This window comes from Somniosus microcephalus, chromosome 13 (assembly GCF_052327205.1).
Source record: "Somniosus microcephalus isolate GS21.2 chromosome 13, FLI_Smic_1.0, whole genome shotgun sequence".
NCBI classification, from domain to species: domain Eukaryota; kingdom Metazoa; phylum Chordata; class Chondrichthyes; order Squaliformes; family Somniosidae; genus Somniosus; species Somniosus microcephalus.
The window spans coordinates 3,260,259-3,281,589 of NC_140999.1; the positions used below are offsets into that span (position 1 = coordinate 3,260,259).

Below are 21,331 nucleotides of genomic sequence, written 5' to 3' on the forward strand. Positions count from 1 at the left end.
TTGGGTTAGAGAGAGAGGGGAAATCAGCCAGGGTTCCTGCTCCTGATCACTGTCCAGTGACCCCTGGGTTAGAGAGAGAGGGGAAATCAGCCAGGGTTCCTGCTCCTGATCGCTGTCCAGTGACCCTGGGTTAGAGAGAGGGGAAATCAGCCAGGGTTCCTGCTCCTGATCGCTGTCCAGTGACCCCTGGGTTAGAGAGAGGGAAATCAGCCAGGGTTCCTGCTCCTGATCACTGTCCAGTGACCCCTGGGTTAGAGAGAGAGGGGAAATCAGCCAGGGTTCCTGCTCCTGATCGCTGTCCAGTGACCCTGGGTTAGAGAGAGGGGAAATCAGCCAGGGTTCCTGCTCCTGATCACTGTCCAGTGACCCTGGGTTAGAGAGAGAGGAAATCAGCCAGGGATCCTGCTCCTGATCGCTGTCCAGTGACCCCCTGGGTTAGAGAGAGGGGAAATCAGCCAGGGTTCCTGCTCCTGATCACTGTCCAGTGACCCCTGGGTTAGAGAGAGAGGGGAAATCAGCCAGGGTTCCTGCTCCTGATCACTGTCCAGTGACCCCTGGGTTAGAGAGAGAGGGGAAATCAGCCAGGGTTCCTGCTCCTGATCACTGTCCAGTGAGCCCTGGGTTAGAGTGAGGGGGAAATCAGCCAGGGTTCCTGCTCCTGATCACTGTCCAGTGACCCCTGGGTTAGAGAGAAGGGAAATCAGCCAGGGTTCCTGCTCCTGATCACTGTCCAGTGACCCCTGGGTTAGAGTGAGGGGGAAATCAGCCAGGGTTCCTGCTCCTGATCACTGTCCAGTGACCCCTGGGTTAGAGAGAGGGGAAAGGTCAGACCGGGTTCCTGCTCCTGGTCACTGTCCAGTGACCCCTGGGTTAGAGAGGGGGGAAATCAGCCAGGGTTCCTGCTCCTGATCACTGTCCAGTGATCTCTGGGTTAGAGAGGGGGGAAATCAGCCAGGGTTCCTGCTGCTGATCACTGCCCAGTGATCCCTGGGTTAGAGAGGGGAAATCAGCCAGGGTTCCTGCTTCTGATCACTGTCCAGTGACCCCTGGGTTAGAGAGAGAGGGGAAATCAGCCAGGGTTCCTGCTCCTGATCACTGTCCAGTGACCCCTGGGTTAGAGAGAGGGGAAATCAGCCAGGGTTCCTGCTTCTGATTGCTGTCCAGTGACCCTGGGTTAGAGAGAGAGGAAATCAGCCAGGGATCCTGCTCCTGATCGCTGTCCAGTGACCCCCTGGGTTAGAGAGAGGGGAAATCAGCCAGGGTTCCTGCTCCTGATCGCTGCCCAGTGACCCCGGGGTTAGAGAGAGAGGAAATCAGCCAGTGTTCCTGCTCCTGATCACTGTCCAGTGACCCCTGGGTTAGAGAGAGGGGAAATCAGCCAGGGTTCCTGCTCCTGATCACTGTCCAGTGATCCCTGGGTTAGAGAGAGGGGGAAATCAGCCAGGGTTCCTGCTCCTGATCACTGTCCAGTGACCCCTGGGTTAGAGAGAGGAAAATCAGCCAGGGTTCCTGCTCCTGATCACTGTCCAGTGACCCCTGGGTTAGAGAGAGGGGGAAATCAGCCAGGGTTCCTGCTCCTGATCACTGTCCAGTGACCCCTGGGTTAGAGAGAGGGGAAAGGTCAGGCCGGGTTCCTGCTACTGGTCACTGTCCAGTGACCCCTGGGTTAGAGAGAGAGGAAATCAGCCAGGGTTCCTGCTCCTGATCACTGATCCCTGCGTTAGAGAGGGGGGGAATCAGCCAGGGTTCCTGCTCCTGATCACTGTCCAGTGACCCCTGGGTTAGAGAAAGGGGGAAATCAGCCAGGGTTCCTGCTCCTGATCACTGCCCAGTGACCCCTGGGTTAGAGAGAGGGGAAAGGTCAGACCGGGTTTCTGCTCCTGGTCACTGTCCAGTGACCCCTGGGTTAGAGAGGCGGGAAATCAGCCAGGGTTCCTGCTCCTGATCACTGTCCAGTGATCCCTAGGTTAGAGAGAGAGGGGAAATCAGCCAGGGTTCCTGCTCCTGATCACTGTCCAGCGACCCCTGGGTTAGAGAGAGAGGGGAAATCAGCCAGGGTTCCTGCTCCTGATCACTGTCCAGTGACCCCTGGGTTAGAGAGAGACGGGAAATCAGCCAGGGTTCCTGCTCCTGATCACTGTCCAGTGACCCCTGGGTTAGAGAGAGAGGGGAAATCAGCCAGGGTTCCTGCTCCTGATCGCTGTCCAGTGACCCCCTGGGTTAGAGAGAGGGGAAATCAGCCAGGGTTCCTGCTCCTGATCACTGTCCAGTGACCCCTGGGTTAGAGAGAGAGGGGAAATCAGCCAGGGTTCCTGCTCCTGATCACTGTCCAGTGACCCCTGGGTTAGAGAGAGAGGGGAAATCAGCCAGGGTTCCTGCTCCTGATCGCTGTCCAGTGACCCTGGGTTAGAGAGAGGGGAAATCAGCCAGGGTTCCTGCTCCTGATCGCTGTCCAGTGACCCCTGGGTTAGAGAGAGGGAAATCAGCCAGGGTTCCTGCTCCTGATCACTGTCCAGTGACCCCTGGGTTAGAGAGAGAGGGGAAATCAGCCAGGGTTCCTGCTCCTGATCGCTGTCCAGTGACCCTGGGTTAGAGAGAGGGGAAATCAGCCAGGGTTCCTGCTCCTGACCATTGTCCAGTGACCCCTGGGTTAGAGAGAGGGGAAAGGTCAGACCGGGTTCCTGCTCCTGGTCACTGTCCAGTGACCCCTGGGTTAGAGAGAGGGGAAATCAGCCAGGGTTCCTGCTCCTGATCACTGTCCGCTGACCCCTGGGTTAGAGAGAGGGGAAATCAGCCAGGGTTCCTGCTACTGATCACTGTCCAGTGACACCTGGGTTAGAGAGAGGAGAAATCAGCCAGGGTTCCTGCTCCTGATCACTGCCCAGTTGACCCCCTGGGTTAGAGAGAGGAGAAATCAGCCAGGGTTCCTGCTCCTGATCACTGTCCAGTGACCCCTGGGTTAGAGAGAGGGGAAATCAGCCAGGCTACCTGCTCCTGATCACTGTCCAGTGACCCCTGGGTTAGAGAGAGGGGAAATCAGCCAGGCTACCTGCTCCTGATCACTGTCCAGTGACCCCTGGGTTAGAGAGAGGGAAATCAACCAGGGTTCCTGCTCCTGATCACTGCCCAGTGACCCCTGGGTTAGAGAGAGGGCAATCAACCAGGGTTCCTGCTCCTGATCACTGTCCAGTGACCCCTGGGTTAGAGAGAGAGGGGAAATCAGCCAGGCTTCCTGCTCCTGATCACTGCCCAGTGACCCCCTGGGTTAGAGAGAGGAGAAATCAGCCAGGGTTCCTGCTCCTGATCACTGTCCAGTGACCCCCTGGGTTAGAGAGAGAGGGGAAATCAGCCAGGGTTCCTGCTCCTGATCACTGCCCAGTGACCCTCTGGGTTAGAGAGAGGAGAAATCAGCCAGGGTTCCTGCTCCTGATCACTGTCCAGTGACCCCTGGGTTAGAGAGAGGGGGAAAACCAGCCAGGGCTCCTGCTCCTGATCACTGTCCGCTGACCCCTGGGTTAGAGGGAGGGGAAATCAGCCAGGGTTCCTGCTCCTGATCACTGCCCAGTGACCCCCTGGGTTAGAGAGAGGAGAAATCAGCCAGGGTTCCTGCTCCTGATCACTGTCCAGTGACCCCCTGGGTTAGAGAGAGAGGGGAAATCAGCCAGGGTTCCTGCTCCTGATCACTGCCCAGTGACCCTCTGGGTTAGAGAGAGGAGAAATCAGCCAGGGTTCCTGCTCCTGATCACTGTCCAGTGACCCCTGGGTTAGAGAGAGAGGGGGAAAATCAGCCAGGGCTTCTGCTCCTGATCACTGTCCGCTGACCCCTGGGTTAGAGGGAGGGGAAATCAGCCAGGGTTCCTGCTCCTGATCACTGTCCGCTGACCCCTGGGTTAGAGGGAGGGGAAATCAGCCAGGGTTCCTGCTCCTGATCACTGTCCGCTGACCCCTGGGTTAGAGGGAGGGGAAATCAGCCAGGGTTCCTGCTCCTGATCACTGTCCAGTGACCCCTGGGTTAGAGAGAGGAGAAATCAGCCAGGGTTCCTGCTCCTGATCACTGCCCAGTTGACCCCCTGGGTTAGAGAGAGGAGAAATCAGCCAGGGTTCCTGCTCCTGATCACTGTCCACTGACCCCTGGGTTAGAGAGAGGGGAAATCAGCCAGGGTACCTGCTCCTGATCACTGTCCACTGACCCCTGGGTTAGAGAGAGGGGAAATCAGCCAGGGTTCCTGCTCCTGATCACTGTCCAGTGACCCCTGGGTTAGAGAGCGGGGAAATCAGCCAGGGTCCCTGCTCCTGATCACTGTCCAGTGACCCCTGGATTAGAGAGAGGGAAATCAGCCAGGGTTCCTGCTCCTGATCACTGCCCAGTGACCCCTGGGTTAGAGAGAGAGGAAATCAGCCAGGGTTCCTGCTCCTGATCACTGTCCAGTGACCCCTGGGTTAGAGAGAGGGGAAATCAGCCTGGGTTCCTGCTCCTGGTCGCTGTCCAGTGACCCCTGGATTAGAGAGAGGGGAAATCAGCCAGGGTTCCTGCTCCTGATCACTGTCCAGTGACCCCTGGGTTAGAGAGAGGGGAAATCAGCCTGGATTCCTGCTCCTGATCACTGTCCAGTGACCCCTGGATTAGAGAGAGGGGAAATCAGCCTGGGTTCCTGCTCCTGATCACTGCCCAGTGACCCCTGGGTTAGCGAGAGAGGAAATCAGCCAGGGTTCCTGCTCCTGATCACTGTCCAGTGACCCGTGGGTTAGAGAGAGGGGAAATCAGCCAGGGTTCCTGCTCCTGATCACTGCCCAGTGACCCCTGGGTTAGAGAGAGAGGAAATCAGCCAGGGTTCCTGCTCCTGATCACTGTCCAGTGATCCCTGGGTTAGAGAGAGGGGAAAGGTCAGACCGGGTTCCTGCTACTGGCCACTGTCCAGTGACCCCTGGGCTAGAGAGAGGGGAAATCAGCCAGGGTTCCTGCTCCTGATCACTGATCCCTGGGTTAGAGATGGGGGGAATCAGCCAGGGTTCCTGCTCCTGATCACTGTCCAGTGACCCCTGGGTTAGAGAGAAGGGAAATCAGCCAGGGTTCCTGCTCCTGATCACTGCCCAGTGATCTCTGGGTTAGAGAGGGGGGAAATCAGCCAGGGTTCCTGCTCTTGATCACTGTCCAGTGATCTCTGCGTTAGAGAGGGGGGAAATCAGCCAGGATTCCTGCTCCTGATCACTGCCCAGTGATCCCTGGGTTAGAGAGAGGGGGAAAATCAGCCAGGGTTCCTGCTCCTGATCACTGCCCAGTGACCCCTGGGTTAGAGAGAGGGGAAAGGTCAGACCGGGTTCCTGCTACTGGCCACTGTCCAGTGACCCCTGGGTTAGAGAGAGGGGAAATCAGCCAGGGTTCCTGCTCCTGATCACTGATCCCTGGGTTAGAGAGGGGGGGAATCAGCCAGGGTTCCAGCTCCTGATCACTGCCCAGTGATCTCTGGGTTAGAGTGAGGGGGAAATCAGCCAGGGTTCCTGCTCTTGATCACTGTCCAGTGACCTCTGGGTTAGAGAGGGGGGAAATCAGCCAGGATTCCTGCTCCTGATCACTGCCCAGTGACCCCTGGGTTAGAGAGGAAATCAGCCAGGGTTCCTGCTCCTGATCACTGATCCCTGCGTTAGAGAGGGGGGGAATCAGCCAGGGTTCCTGCTCCTGATCACTGTCCAGTGACCCCTGGGTTAGAGTGAGGGGGAAATCAGCCAGGGTTCCTGCTCCTGATCACTGTCCAGTGACCCCTGGGTTAGAGAGAGGGGAAAGGTCAGACCGGGTTCCTGCTCCTGGTCACTGTCCAGTGACCCCTGGGTTAGAGAGGGGGGAAATCAGCCAGGGTTCCTGCTGCTGATCACTGCCCAGTGACCCCTGGGTTAGAGAGAGAGGGGAAATCAGCCAGGGTTCCTGCTCCTGATCACTGTCCAGTGACCCCTGGGTTAGAGAGAGGGGAAATCAGCCAGGGTTCCTGCTCCTGATCACTGTCCAGTGACCCCTGGGTTAGAGAGAGGAAAATCAGCCAGGGTTCCTGCTCCTGATCATTGTCCAGTGACCCCTGGGTTAGAGAGAGGGGGAAATCAGCCAGGGTTCCTGCTCCTGATCACTGTCCAGTGACCCCTGGGTTAGAGAGAGGGGGAAATCAGCCAGGGTTCCTGCTCCTGATCACTGTCCAGTGACCCCTGGGTTAGAGAGAGAGGAAATCAGCCAGGGTTCCTGCTCCTGATCACTGATCCCTGCGTTAGAGAGGGGGGGAATCAGCCAGGGTTCCTGCTCCTGATCACTGTCCAGTGACCCCTGGGTTAGAGAAAGGGGGAAATCAGCCAGGGTTCCTGCTCCTGATCACTGTCCAGTGACCCCTGGGTTAGAGAGAGGGGAAAGGTCAGACTGGGTTTCTGCTCCTGGTCACTGTCCAGTGACCCCTGGGTTAGAGAGGGGGGAAATCAGCCAGGGTTCCTGCTCCTGATCACTGTCCAGTGATCCCTAGGTTAGAGAGAGAGGGGAAATCAGCCAGGGTTCCTGCTCCTGATCACTGTCCAGCGACCCCTGGGTTAGAGAGAGAGGGGAAATCAGCCAGGGTTCCTGCTCCTGATCACTGTCCAGTGACCCCTGGGTTAGAGAGAGAGGGGAAATCAGCCAGGGTTCCTGCTCCTGATCACTGTCCAGTGACCCCTGGGTTAGAGAGAGGAAAATCAGCCAGGGTTCCTGCTCCTGATCACTGTCCAGTGACCCCTGGGTTAGAGAGAGGGGGAAATCAGCCAGGGTTCCTGCTCCTGATCACTGCCCAGTGACCCCTGGGTTAGAGAGAGGGGGAAATCAGCCAGGGTTCCTGCTCCTGATCACTGTCCAGTGACGCCTGGGTTAGAGAGAGAGGAAATCAGCCAGGGTTCCTGCTCCTGATCACTGATCCCTGCTTTAGAGAGGGGGGGAATCAGCCAGGGTTCCTGCTCCTGATCACTGTCCAGTGACCCCTGGGTTAGAGAGAGAGGGGAAATCAGCCAGGGTTCCTGCTCCTGATCGCTGTCCAGTGACCCTGGGTTAGAGAGAGGGGAAATCAGCCAGGGTTCCTGCTCCTGATCGCTGTCCAGTGACCCCTGGGTTAGAGAGAGGGAAATCAGCCAGGGTTCCTGCTCCTGATCACTGTCCAGTGAACCCTGGGTTAGAGAGAGAGGGGAAATCAGCCAGGGTTCCTGCTCCTGATCGCTGTCCAGTGACCCTGGGTTAGAGAGAGGGGAAATCAGCCAGGGTTCCTGCTCCTGATCGCTGTCCAGTGACCCTGGGTTAGAGAGAGAGGAAATCAGCCAGGGATCCTGCTCCTGATCGCTGTCCAGTGACCCCCTGGGTTAGAGAGAGGGGAAATCAGCCAGGGTTCCTGCTCCTGATCACTGTCCAGTGACCCCTGGGTTAGAGAGAGAGGGGAAATCAGCCAGGGTTCCTGCTCCTGATCACTGTCCAGTGACCCCTGGGTTAGAGAGAGAGGGGAAATCAGCCAGGGTTCCTGCTCCTGATCACTGTCCAGTGACCCCTGGGTTAGAGTGAGGGGGAAATCAGCCAGGGTTCCTGCTCCTGATCACTGTCCAGTGACCCCTGGGTTAGAGAGAAGGGAAATCAGCCAGGGTTCCTGCTCCTGATCACTGTCCAGTGACCCCTGGGTTAGAGTGAGGGGGAAATCAGCCAGGGTTCCTGCTCCTGATCACTGTCCAGTGACCCCTGGGTTAGAGAGAGGGGAAAGGTCAGACCGGGTTCCTGCTCCTGGTCACTGTCCAGTGACCCCTGTGTTAGAGAGGGGGGAAATCAGCCAGGGTTCCTGCTCCTGATCACTGTCCGGTGATCTCTGGGTTAGAGAGGGGGGAAATCAGCCAGGGTTCCTGCTGCTGATCACTGCCCAGTGATCCCTGGGTTAGAGAGGGGAAATCAGCCAGGGTTCCTGCTCCTGATCACTGTCCAGTGACCCCTGGGTTAGAGAGAGAGGGGAAATCAGCCAGGGTTCCTGCTCCTGATCACTGTCCAGTGACCCCTGGGTTAGAGAGAGGGGAAATCAGCCAGGGTTCCTGCTTCTGATTGCTGTCCAGTGACCCTGGGTTAGAAAGAGAGGAAATCAGCCAGGGATCCTGCTCCTGATCGCTGTCCAGTGACCCCCTGGGTTAGAGAGAGGGGAAATCAGCCAGGGTTCCTGCTCCTGATCGCTGCCCAGTGACCCCGGGGTTAGAGAGAGAGGAAATCAGCCAGTGTTCCTGCTCCTGATCACTGTCCAGTGACCCCTGGGTTAGAGAGAGGGGAAATCAGCCAGGGTTCCTGCTCCTGATCACTGTCCAGTGACCCCTGGGTTAGAGAGAGGGGGAAATCAGCCAGGGTTCCTGCTCCTGATCACTGTCCAGTGACCCCTGGGTTAGAGAGAGGAAAATCAGCCAGGGTTCCTGCTCCTGATCACTGTCCAGTGACCCCTGGGTTAGAGAGAGGGGGAAATCAGCCAGGGTTCCTGCTCCTGATCACTGTCCAGTGACCCCTGGGTTAGAGAGAGGGGGAAATCAGCCAGGGTTCCTGCTCCTGATCACTGTCCAGTGACCCCTGGGTTAGAGAGAGGGGAAAGGTCAGGCCGGGTTCCTGCTACTGGTCACTGTCCAGTGACCCCTGGGTTAGAGAGAGAGGAAATCAGCCAGGGTTCCTGCTCCTGATCACTGATCCCTGCGTTAGAGAGGGGGGGAATCAGCCAGGGTTCCTGCTCCTGATCACTGTCCAGTGACCCCTGGGTTAGAGAAAGGGGGAAATCAGCCAGGGTTCCTGCTCCTGATCACTGCCCAGTGACCCCTGGGTTAGAGAGAGGGGAAAGGTCAGACCGGGTTTCTGCTCCTGGTCACTGTCCAGTGACCCCTGGGTTAGAGAGGGGGGAAATCAGCCAGGGTTCCTGCTCCTGATCACTGTCCAGTGATCCCTCGGTTCGAGAGAGAGGGGAAATCAGCCAGGGTTCCTGCTCCTGATCACTGTCCAGCGACCCCTGGGTTAGAGAGAGAGGGGAAATCAGCCAGGGTTCCTGCTCCTGATCACTGTCCAGTGACCCCTGGGTTAGAGAGAGACGGGAAATCAGCCAGGGTTCCTGCTCCTGATCACTGTCCAGTGACCCCTGGGTTAGAGAGAGAGGGGAAATCAGCCAGGGTTCCTGCTCCTGATCGCTGTCCAGTGACCCTGGGTTAGAGAGAGGGGAAATCAGCCAGGGTTCCTGCTCCTGATCGCTGTCCAGTGACCCCTGGGTTAGAGAGAGGGAAATCAGCCAGGGTTCCTGCTCCTGATCACTGTCCAGTGACCCCTGGGTTAGAGAGAGAGGGGAAATCAGCCAGGGTTCCTGCTCCTGATCGCTGTCCAGTGACCCTGGGTTAGAGAGAGGGGAAATCAGCCAGGGTTCCTGCTCCTGATCGCTGTCCAGTGACCCTGGGTTAGAGAGAGAGGAAATCAGCCAGGGATCCTGCTCCTGATCGCTGTCCAGTGACCCCCTGGGTTAGAGAGAGGGGAAATCAGCCAGGGTTCCTGCTCCTGATCACTGTCCAGTGACCCCTGGGTTAGAGAGAGAGGGGAAATCAGCCAGGGTTCCTGCTCCTGATCACTGTCCAGTGACCCCTGGGTTAGAGAGAGAGGGGAAATCAGCCAGGGTTCCTGCTCCTGATCGCTGTCCAGTGACCCTGGGTTAGAGAGAGGGGAAATCAGCCAGGGTTCCTGCTCCTGATCGCTGTCCAGTGACCCCTGGGTTAGAGAGAGGGAAATCAGCCAGGGTTCCTGCTCCTGATCACTGTCCAGTGACCCCTGGGTTAGAGAGAGAGGGGAAATCAGCCAGGTTTCCTGCTCCTGATCGCTGTCCAGTGACCCTGGGTTAGAGAGAGGGGAAATCAGCCAGGGTTCCTGCTCCTGACCATTGTCCAGTGACCCCTGGGTTAGAGAGAGGGGGAATCAGCCAGGGTTCCTGCTCCTGATCACTGTCCAGTGACCCCTGGGTTAGAGAGCGGGGAAATCAGCCAGGGTTCCTGCTCCTGATCACTGTCCAGTGACCCCTGGATTAGAGAGAGGGAAATCAGACAGGGTTCCTGCTCCTGATCGCTGTCCAGTGACCCCTGGGTTAGAGAGAGGGGAAATCAGCCAGGGATCCTGCTCCTGATCGCTGTCCAGTGACCCCTGGGTTAGAGAGAGGGGGAAATCAGCCAGGGTTCCTGCTCCTGATCACTGCCCAGTGACCCCTGGGTTAGAGAGAGAGGAAATCAGCCAGGGTTCCTGCTCCTGATCACTGTCCAGTGACCCCTGGGTTAGAGAGAGGGGAAATCAGCCTGGGTTCCTGCTCCTGGTCGCTGTCCAGTGACCCCTGGATTAGAGAGAGGGGAAATCAGCCAGGGTTCCTGCTCCTGATCACTGTCCAGTGACCCCTGGGTTAGAGAGAGGGGAAATCAGCCTGGATTACTGCTCCTGATCACTGTCCAGTGACCCCTGGATTAGAGAGAGGGGAAATCAGCCTGGGTTCCTGCTCTTGATCACTGCCCAGTGACCCCTGGGTTAGCGAGAGAGGAAATCAGCCAGGGTTCCTGCTCCTGATCACTGTCCAGTGACCCCTGGGTTAGAGAGAGGGGAAATCAGCCAGGGTTCCTGCTCCTGATCACTGCCCAGTGACCCCTGGGTTAGAGAGAGAGGAAATCAGCCAGGGTTCCTGCTCCTGATCACTGTCCAGTGATCCGTGGGTTAGAGAGAGGGGAAAGGTCAGACCGGGTTCCTGCTACTGGCCACTGTCCAGTGACCCCTGGGTTAGAGAGAGGGGAAATCAGCCAGGGTTCCTGCTCCTGATCACGGTCCAGTGACCCCTGGGTTAGAGAGAAGGGAAATCAGCCAGGGTTCCTGCTCCTGATCACTGCCCAGTGATCTCTGGGTTAGAGAGGGGGGAAATCAGCCAGGGTTCCTGCTCTTGATCACTGTCCAGTGATCTCTGGGTTAGAGAGGGGGGAAATCAGCCAGGATTCCTGCTCCTGATCACTGCCCAGTGATCCCTGGGTTAGAGAGAGGGGGAAAATCAGCCAGGGTTCCTGCTCCTGATCACTGCCCAGTGACCCCTGGGTTAGAGAGAGGGGAAAGGTCAGACCGGGTTCCTGCTAATGGCCACTGTCCAGTGACCCCTGGGTTAGAGAGAGGGGAAATCAGCCAGGGTTCCTGCTCCTGATCACTGATCCCTGGGTTAGAGAGGGGGGGAATCAGCCAGGGTTCCTGCTCCTGATCACTGTCCAGTGACCCCTGGGTTAGAGTGAGGGGGAAATCAGCCAGGGTTCCTGCTCCTGATCACTGTCCAGTGACCCCTGGGTTAGAGAGAGGGGAAAGGTCAGACCGGGTTCCTGCTCCTGGTCACTGTCCAGTGACCCCTGGGTTAGAGAGGGGGGAAATCAGCCAGGGTTCCTGCTCCTGATCACTGTCCAGTGATCTCTGGGTTAGAGAGGGGGGAAATCAGCCAGGGCTCCTGCTGCTGATCACTGCCCAGTGATCCCTGGGTTAGAGAGGGGAAATCAGCCAGGGTTCCTGCTCCTGATCACTGTCCAGTGACCCCTGGGTTAGAGAGAGGGGAAATCAGCCAGGGTTCCTGCTCCTGATTGCTGTCCAGTGACCCTGGGTTAGAGAGAGAGGAAATCAGCCAGGGATCCTGCTCCTGATCGCTGTCCAGTGACCCCCTGGGTTAGAGAGAGGGGAAATCAGCCAGGGTTCCTGCTCCTGATCGCTGCCCAGTGACCCCGGGGTTAGAGAGAGAGGAAATCAGCCAGTGTTCCTGCTCCTGATCACTGTCCAGTGACCCCTGGGTTAGAGAGAGGGGAAATCAGCCAGGGTTCCTGCTCCTGATCACTGTCCAGTGACCCCTGGGTTAGAGAGAGGGGGAAATCAGCCAGGGTTCCTGCTCCTGATCACTGTCCAGTGACCCCTGGGTTAGAGAGAGGGGGAAATCAGCCAGGGTTCCTGCTCCTGATCACTGTCCAGTGACCCCTGGGTTAGAGAGAGGGGGAAATCAGCCAGGGTTCCTGCTCCTGATCACTGATCCCTGCGTTAGAGAGGGGGGGAATCAGCCAGGGTTCCTGCTCCTGATCACTGTCCAGTGACCCCTGGGTTAGAGAAAGGGGGAAATCAGCCAGGGTTCCTGCTCCTGATCACTGTCCAGTGACCCCTGGGTTAGAGAGAGGGGAAAGGTCAGACCGGGTTTCTGCTCCTGGTCACTGTCCAGTGACCCCTGGGTTAGAGAGGGGGGAAATCAGCCAGGGTTCCTGCTCCTGATCACTGTCCAGTGATCCCTAGGTTAGAGAGAGAGGGGAAATCAGCCAGGGTTCCTGCTCCTGATCACTGTCCAGCGACCCCTGGGTTAGAGAGAGAGGGGAAATCAGCCAGGGTTCCTGCTCCTGATCACTGCCCAGTGACCCCTGGGTTAGAGAGAGAGGAAATCAGCCAGGGTTCCTGCTCCTGATCACTGTCCAGTGACCCCTGGGTTAGAGAGAGGGGAAATCAGCCTGGGTTCCTGCTCCTGGTCGCTGTCCAGTGACCCCTGGATTAGAGAGAGGGGAAATCAGCCAGGGTTCCTGCTCCTGATCACTGTCCAGTGACCCCTGGGTTAGAGAGAGGGGAAATCAGCCTGGATTACTGCTCCTGATCACTGTCCAGTGACCCCTGGATTAGAGAGAGGGGAAATCAGCCTGGGTTCCTGCTCTTGATCACTGCCCAGTGACCCCTGGGTTAGCGAGAGAGGAAATCAGCCAGGGTTCCTGCTCCTGATCACTGTCCAGTGACCCCTGGGTTAGAGAGAGGGGAAATCAGCCAGGGTTCCTGCTCCTGATCACTGCCCAGTGACCCCTGGGTTAGAGAGAGAGGAAATCAGCCAGGGTTCCTGCTCCTGATCACTGTCCAGTGATCCGTGGGTTAGAGAGAGGGGAAAGGTCAGACCGGGTTCCTGCTACTGGCCACTGTCCAGTGACCCCTGGGTTAGAGAGAGGGGAAATCAGCCAGGGTTCCTGCTCCTGATCACGGTCCAGTGACCCCTGGGTTAGAGAGAAGGGAAATCAGCCAGGGTTCCTGCTCCTGATCACTGCCCAGTGATCTCTGGGTTAGAGAGGGGGGAAATCAGCCAGGGTTCCTGCTCTTGATCACTGTCCAGTGATCTCTGGGTTAGAGAGGGGGGAAATCAGCCAGGATTCCTGCTCCTGATCACTGCCCAGTGATCCCTGGGTTAGAGAGAGGGGGAAAATCAGCCAGGGTTCCTGCTCCTGATCACTGCCCAGTGACCCCTGGGTTAGAGAGAGGGGAAAGGTCAGACCGGGTTCCTGCTAATGGCCACTGTCCAGTGACCCCTGGGTTAGAGAGAGGGGAAATCAGCCAGGGTTCCTGCTCCTGATCACTGATCCCTGGGTTAGAGAGGGGGGGAATCAGCCAGGGTTCCTGCTCCTGATCACTGTCCAGTGACCCCTGGGTTAGAGTGAGGGGGAAATCAGCCAGGGTTCCTGCTCCTGATCACTGTCCAGTGACCCCTGGGTTAGAGAGAGGGGAAAGGTCAGACCGGGTTCCTGCTCCTGGTCACTGTCCAGTGACCCCTGGATTAGAGAGGGGGGAAATCAGCCAGGGTTCCTGCTCCTGATCACTGTCCAGTGATCTCTGGGTTAGAGAGGGGGGAAATCAGCCAGGGCTCCTGCTGCTGATCACTGCCCAGTGATCCCTGGGTTAGAGAGGGGAAATCAGCCAGGGTTCCTGCTCCTGATCACTGTCCAGTGACCCCTGGGTTAGAGAGAGGGGAAATCAGCCAGGGTTCCTGCTCCTGATTGCTGTCCAGTGACCCTGGGTTAGAGAGAGAGGAAATCAGCCAGGGATCCTGCTCCTGATCGCTGTCCAGTGACCCCCTGGGTTAGAGAGAGGGGAAATCAGCCAGGGTTCCTGCTCCTGATCGCTGCCCAGTGACCCCGGGGTTAGAGAGAGAGGAAATCAGCCAGTGTTCCTGCTCCTGATCACTGTCCAGTGACCCCTGGGTTAGAGAGAGGGGAAATCAGCCAGGGTTCCTGCTCCTGATCACTGTCCAGTGACCCCTGGGTTAGAGAGAGGGGGAAATCAGCCAGGGTTCCTGCTCCTGATCACTGTCCAGTGACCCCTGGGTTAGAGAGAGGGGGAAATCAGCCAGGGTTCCTGCTCCTGATCACTGTCCAGTGACCCCTGGGTTAGAGAGAGGGGGAAATCAGCCAGGGTTCCTGCTCCTGATCACTGATCCCTGCGTTAGAGAGGGGGGGAATCAGCCAGGGTTCCTGCTCCTGATCACTGTCCAGTGACCCCTGGGTTAGAGAAAGGGGGAAATCAGCCAGGGTTCCTGCTCCTGATCACTGTCCAGTGACCCCTGGGTTAGAGAGAGGGGAAAGGTCAGACCGGGTTTCTGCTCCTGGTCACTGTCCAGTGACCCCTGGGTTAGAGAGGGGGGAAATCAGCCAGGGTTCCTGCTCCTGATCACTGTCCAGTGATCCCTAGGTTAGAGAGAGAGGGGAAATCAGCCAGGGTTCCTGCTCCTGATCACTGTCCAGCGACCCCTGGGTTAGAGAGAGAGGGGAAATCAGCCAGGATTCCTGCTCCTGATCACTGTCCAGTGACCCCTGGGTTAGAGAGAGAGGGGAAATCAGCCAGGGTTCCTGCTCCTGATCACTGTCCAGTGACCCCTGGGTTAGAGAGAGAGGGGAAATCAGCCAGGGTTCCTGCTCCTGATCGCTGTCCAGTGACCCTGGGTTAGAGAGAGGGGAAATCAGCCAGGGTTCCTGCTCCTGATCGCTGTCCAGTGACCCCTGGGTTAGAGAGAGGGAAATCAGCCAGGGTTCCTGCTCCTGATCACTGTCCAGTGACCCCTGGGTTAGAGAGAGAGGGGAAATCAGCCAGGGTTCCTGCTCCTGATCGCTGTCCAGTGACCCTGGGTTAGAGAGAGGGGAAATCAGCCAGGGTTCCTGCTCCTGATCGCTGTCCAGTGACCCTGGGTTAGAGAGAGAGGATATCAGCCAGGGATCCTGCTCCTGATCGCTGTCCAGTGACCCCCTGGGTTAGAGAGAGGGGAAATCAGCCAGGGTTCCTGCTCCTGATCACTGTCCAGTGACCCCTGGGTTAGAGAGAGAGGGGAAATCAGCCAGGGTTCCTGCTCCTGATCACTGTCCAGTGACCCCTGGGTTAGAGAGAGAGGGGAAATCAGCCAGGGTTCCTGCTCCTGATCGCTGTCCAGTGACCCTGGGTTAGAGAGAGGGGAAATCAGCCAGGGTTCCTGCTCCTGATCGCTGTCCAGTGACCCCTGGGTTAGAGAGAGGGAAATCAGCCAGGGTTCCTGCTCCTGATCACTGTCCAGTGACCCCTGGGTTAGAGAGAGAGGGGAAATCAGCCAGGGTTCCTGCTCCTGATCGCTGTCCAGTGACCCTGGGTTAGAGAGAGGGGAAATCAGCCAGGGTTCCTGCTCCTGATCGCTGTCCAGTGACCCTGGGTTAGAGAGAGAGGAAATCAGCCAGGGATCCTGCTCCTGATCGCTGTCCAGTGACCCCCTGGGTTAGAGAGAGGGGAAATCAGCCAGGGTTCCTGCTCCTGATCACTGTCCAGTGACCCCTGGGTTAGAGAGAGGGGAATCAGCCAGGGTTCCTGCTCCTGATCACTGTCCAGTGACCCCTGGGTTAGAGAGAGGGGAAATCAGCCAGGGTTCCTGCTCCTGATCACTGTCCAGTGACCCCTGGGTTAGAGAGAGAGGGGAAATCAGCCAGGGTTCCTGCTCCTGATCGCTGTCCAGTGACCCTGGGTTAGAGAGAGGGGAAATCAGCCAGGGTTCCTGCTCCTGATCGCTGTCCAGTGACCCTGGGTTAGAGAGAGAGGAAATCAGCCAGGGATCCTGCTCCTGATCGCTGTCCAGTGACCCCCTGGGTTAGAGAGAGGGGAAATCAGCCAGGGTTCCTGCTCCTGATCACTGTCCAGTGACCCCTGGGTTAGAGAGAGGGGAATCAGCCAGGGTTCCTGCTCCTGATCACTGTCCAGTGACCCCTGGGTTAGAGAGAGGGGAAATCAGCCAGGGTTCCTGCTCCTGATGCAGGGATTTCTGATGAAAAGTGTGTGTGGACATGAGGCTTGGACAGGACTCGGCTTCTTGATCAAATACTGACTGCGCTGACAGTCCACGCTCACAAGCGAAGGACGGCCATGTGGCAAAGTTGACCAAGGCTGGAGAGAGTTAGCATCGGCAGGAGAGGGGGAAGAATATGGCCGAGGGAGAGAGAGAGAGCGTGAGAGAGAGAGAGAGAGAGAGAGAGGAAAAGCCCAACTGTGGTCAAACTTACACTTTCATTTTGGAACGGGTTTAAGAAGTTGCCTGCCATCTCACCATCGTCTCGCGGAGTACCCGGAGGATTGCTGATCCCGGTCATGTTGTTTGGGGAGTTCTAAAAGGAAAAAGATGAGGAATGTTGATTGTTGCTGTATTAACATCAGAAACACTGTGCTAACCCAATCCCAGGGAACACCACGCTCCCCTGTAGCAAAGCCCATCCCTCGGGACACCTAACTCTCCCATCGAAGCCCATCCCTCTAGCACCCCACAGTAAGCCCCGAGCATATATGAAGAATTCCAGAAATGAGAAATAATTCATCGAGGGCGATTCACTTCAACTAACTTTTATAAACATCAGGGACTGATACAGGAATGTGAAAGCAGTCGCAGCAAACGGCCACTAGATGGAGACTGAATACCAATTTTAAACATGATTTAAAAAGTGTATCTGTATATTGTACAATAAACAGGTAAATTCACCGATCCCTGCACTCGGAAAGCCAATGCGATACAGATCTAGGACCTGAAACTAGTCTCCTAAACCCACGCAAAATCCTCTCTGCTGGGAATTCCATTAATCAGGTGCCCCAGCTGATATTCGACACAAACATATATGATAAATCAGTTGTGGCTCAGTGAGCAGCACTCTCACCTCGGAGTCTGAAGGTTGTGGGTTTGAGTCCCACTCCAGAGACTTGAGCCCCAAAATCCAGGCTGACACTCCCAGTGCAGTGCTGAGGGAGTGCTGCACTGTCAGAGGGGCAGTACTGAGGGATCGCCGCACTGTCGGAGGGGCAGTACTGAGGGAGCGCTGCACTGTCGGAGGGGCAGTGCTGAGGGAGCGCCGCACTGTCGGAGGGACAGTACTGAGGGATCGTTGCACTGTCGGAGGGGCAGTGCTGAGGGAGCGCCGCACTGTCGGAGCGTCAGTACTGAGGGAGTGCCGCACTGTCGGAGGGACAGTACTGAGGGATCGCTGCACTGTCGGAGGGACAGTACTGAGGGAGCGCCGCACTGTCGGAGGGGCAGTACTGAGGGAGCGCCGCACTGTCGGAGGGACAGTACTGAGGGATCGCTGCACTGTCGGAGGGACAGTACTGAGGGAGCGCCGCACTGTCGGAGGGGCAGTACTGAGGGAGCGCCGCACTGTCGGAGGGACAGTACTGAGGGATCGCTGCACTGTCGGAGGGACAGTACTGAGGGAGCGCCGCACTGTCGGAGGGGCAGTACTGAGGGATCGCTGCACTGTCGGAGGGACAGTACTGAGGGAGCGCCGCACTGTCGGAGGGGCAGTACTGAGGGAGCGCCGCACTGTCGGAGGGGCAGTACTGAGGGAGCGCTGCACTGTCGGAGGGGCAGTACTGAGGGATCGCTGCACTGTCAGAGGTGCCGTGTTTTGGATGAGATGTTAAACTGAGGCCCCGTCTGCTTTCTCAGGTGGATAGGCAGCAGGCACATGGGAACACCACCACCTCCAAGTTTCCCTCCAAGTCACACACCATCCTGACTTAAAAGTATATCACCAATCCTTCATCGTCACTGGGTCAAAATCCTGGAACTCCCTCCCTAACAGCACTGTGGGAGCACCTTCACCACATGGACTGCAGCGGTTCAAGAAGGCGGCTCACCACCTTCTCAAGGGCAACTGGGGAGGGGCAATAAATGCTGGCCTTGCCAGCGATGCCCAGATCCCATAAGCGAATTTTAAAAAATGTAAAAGATTCCACGGCCACTATTTCGAAGAAGAACAGGGGAGTTCACCCTGGTGTCCTGGGGCCAATATTTATCCCTCAATCAATATCACTGAAACAGGTTATCTGGTCATTATCACATTGCTGTTTGTGGGAGCTTGCTGTGCGTAAATTGGCTGCCGCGTTTCCTACATTACAACAGTGACTACACTTCAAAAAGTACTTCATTGGCTGTGAAGCGCTTTGGGACGTCCTGAGGTGGTGAAAGGTGCTGGAGAAATGTCAATCTTTCTATAGAATCATGTAACTCATTAACAACGTTTTGACAGCAGGTGCATTAGTTTGGATCGGCTGCGATGACTCTCAAGGCCGATTACCCAGCCGCAGGGCTCACACATTAAGAAGGGCTGCTCTGTCCCATATAAGAGTAAGCTCCTCCTGCACTGCAGAAAGAGGTGAGCAGCATTCGGAAAATGCATTCAATTCCTTGAATCCGTTATAAATTTATAAGTGACTGCGAAAGTTTTTCTGTTTTCTGTTTAGCAACAACAGGAAAGATTGAACAGGCTGGGGCTCTTTTCTCTAGAAAAGCGAAGGCGGAGAGGTGACCTGATCGAGGTCTTTAAAATGATGAAGGGGTTCGATAGGGTAGACGTAGAGAAGATGTTTCCACTTGTGGGGGAGACCAGGACTAGGGGCCATCAATATAAGATCGTCACTAATAAATCCAACAGGGAATTTAGGAGAAACTTCTTTACCCAGAGAGTGGTGAGAATGTGGAACTCGCTACCACAGGGAGTGGTTGAGGTGAATAGTATCGATACATTTAAGGGGAAGCTGGATAAACACACGAGGGGGAAAGGAATAGAAGGATATGGTGATAGGGTGAGATGAAGAGGGGTGGGAGGAGGCTCGTGTGGAGCAGAAACACTGGCACGGAGCAGAGGGGCTGAATGGCCTGTTTCTGTGCTGTAAACTCGATATAACAACAGGCCTGAGAAATAGCCGACCTGCGACCTATGACCTTCTCGAGGCACGACCTCACCTTTGATAATCCATCGATATCGCCAGAACCTGTAAAATAGAAAGAGGTGATTAGCCACTCGCAGGCCGAGGCTCAACTCTCCCACAGAGGAACAGGAGGAGGCCATTCAGCCCCTTGAGCCTGTTCTGCCATTCAATGAGATCATGGCTGATCTGCGACCTAACCCCATGTACCCGCCTTTGGCCCATATCCCTTAATACCTTTGGTTAACAAAAATCTATCAGTCTCAGATTTAAAATGAACAATTGATCTAGCATCAATTGCCGTTTGCGGAAGAGAGTTCCAAACTTTGACCACCCTTTGTGTGTCGAAGTGTTTCCTAATTTCACTCCTGAAAGGTCTGGCTCTATGTGGTAAACCACTGTTTGTATTCCTGTTTGTCCTGTTTGTATTCCACTGTGTACATGCCTGGACATGCCTCGGCTGACTCCTCCCACAGGTCCTAGTATAAAGGTGACTGCTCCCCAGCCCTTTGTATCATGGACCGGTCGACCACGCGAGGCAGACCTCCATTCTGTTGTTAATAAAAGCCTTTAGTTACTCTTCTAACTCTCAGTCTTTTATGAGTAATTGATAGCGCATCACTCTAATTTTTAGACTCTGCCCCCTAGTCCTAGAATCCCCAACCAGCGGAAATAGTTTCTCTCTCTCTACCCTATCTGTTCCCCTTAATATCCTGAAAACTTCAATCAGATCACCCATTAACCTTCTAAATTCCAGGGAATACAACCCTCTCCCCCAGATCCTCAGATCCTGCTCTCCAACCCACACCTGGAGTGAACGGGAAAGGCTGAAGGGCTGTCCTCCAGCGGGTGCTGGACTTGGCCCAGTCCCCAGGGTGGGGTGTAGCCTGTGGGTATGGGGGAGGCAGAGGAGGGGACACACAGGGAGCTCTGGGAGGGGTGGGGGGAGGTTCCAACACTCCCACCGCCCCCTTCATCCTCACCCCCCTCATCCTCACCCCCCTCACCGCCCCTCACCCTCACCCCAGCCCCAGTGATTTACTGGATTACTCTGTGTTATCCCAGGCCACAGGGCGTTACCTAGTGTTCCATTCATGTGATGAGGCTCCATGCCAGCCATCCCACCCAGTGGGCCGTCAGCGCCAGGACCCATCGGGAACTGAAAGACAAAAGAAAGAGATCATCAATCACTGAGCCCAGGGCAGCTCCAGCTCCTGAGGCTGCGCTCACTCACAGACGGGGGAGCTCGCTGGGGTTCCACAAGCTGCCAGACCTTGGACATTATTCCATTTTCACTAATTTACCAATTGGCTCAGAGGGTTGCACTCTCACCTCTGGGTCACAAGGTTGTAGGTTCAAATCCCACTCCAAAGGCTTGAGCCCATAATCTAGGCTGCCCCTCCAGTGCAGTACTGAGGGAGCGCCACACTGTCGGAGGGGCAGTACTGAGGGAGCGCTGCACTGTCAGAGGGGCAGTACTGAGGGAGCGCTGCACTGTCGGAGGGGCAGTACTGAGGGAGCGCCGCACTGTCGGAGGGGCAGTACTGAGGGAGCGCCGCACTGTCGGAGGGGCAGTACTGAGGGAGCGCCGCACTGTCGGAACGGCAGTACTGAGGGAGCGCTGCACTGTCAGAGGGGCAGTACTGAGGGAGCACCGCACTGTCGGAGGGGCAGTACTGAGGGAGCGCCGCACTGTCGGAGGGGCAATATTGAGGAAGCGCCGCACTGTCGGAGGGGCAGTACTGAGGGAGCGCCGCACTGTCGGAGGGGCAGTACTGAGGGAGCGCCGCACTGTCGGAGAGGCAGTACTGAGGGAGCGCCGCACTGTCAGAGGGGCAGTACTGAGGGAGCGCAGCACTGTCGGAGGGGCAGTACTGAGGGAGCGCCGCACTGTCGGAGGGGCAGTACTGAGGGAGTGCTGCACTGTTGGAGGGGCAGTACTGAGGGAGCGCTGCACTGTCGGAGGGGCAGAACTGAGAGAGCGCCGCACTGTCGGAGGGGCAGTACTGAGGGAGTGCTGCACTGTTGGGGGGGCAGTACTGAGGGAGCACTGCACTGTCGGAGGGGCAGTACTGAGGGAGCACTGCACTGTCGGAGGGGCAGAACTGAGAGAGCGCCGCACTGTTGGAGGGGCAGTACTGAGGGAGCGCCGCACTGTCAGAGGGGCAGTACTGAGGGAGCACTGCACTGTCGGAGGGGCAGTACTGAGGGAGCACTGCACTGTCGGAGAGGCAGTACTGAGGGAGCGCCGCACTGTCGGAGGGGCAGTACTGAGGGAGCGCCGCACTGTCGGAGGGGCAGTACTGAGGG

The 21,331-nt window shown here is 56.8% G+C and overlaps 1 protein-coding gene across 1 annotated transcript in view; it reads right to left on the reverse strand.

Annotated features, from left to right (window-relative positions):
* ssbp4 (single stranded DNA binding protein 4) overlaps positions 1-21,331 on the reverse strand; it is a 206,874-nt gene that overhangs the window by 13,733 nt on the left and 171,810 nt on the right. Inside the window, exons 15-17 of the mRNA XM_086004348.1 lie at positions 20,102-20,180; positions 19,059-19,087; positions 16,333-16,434 (exon numbers count right to left, since the gene is read on the reverse strand). Of these exons, the coding sequence (XP_085860474.1) occupies positions 16,333-16,434; positions 19,059-19,087; positions 20,102-20,180 (210 nt within the window). The remainder of the gene's footprint in view (positions 1-16,332; positions 16,435-19,058; positions 19,088-20,101; positions 20,181-21,331) is intronic.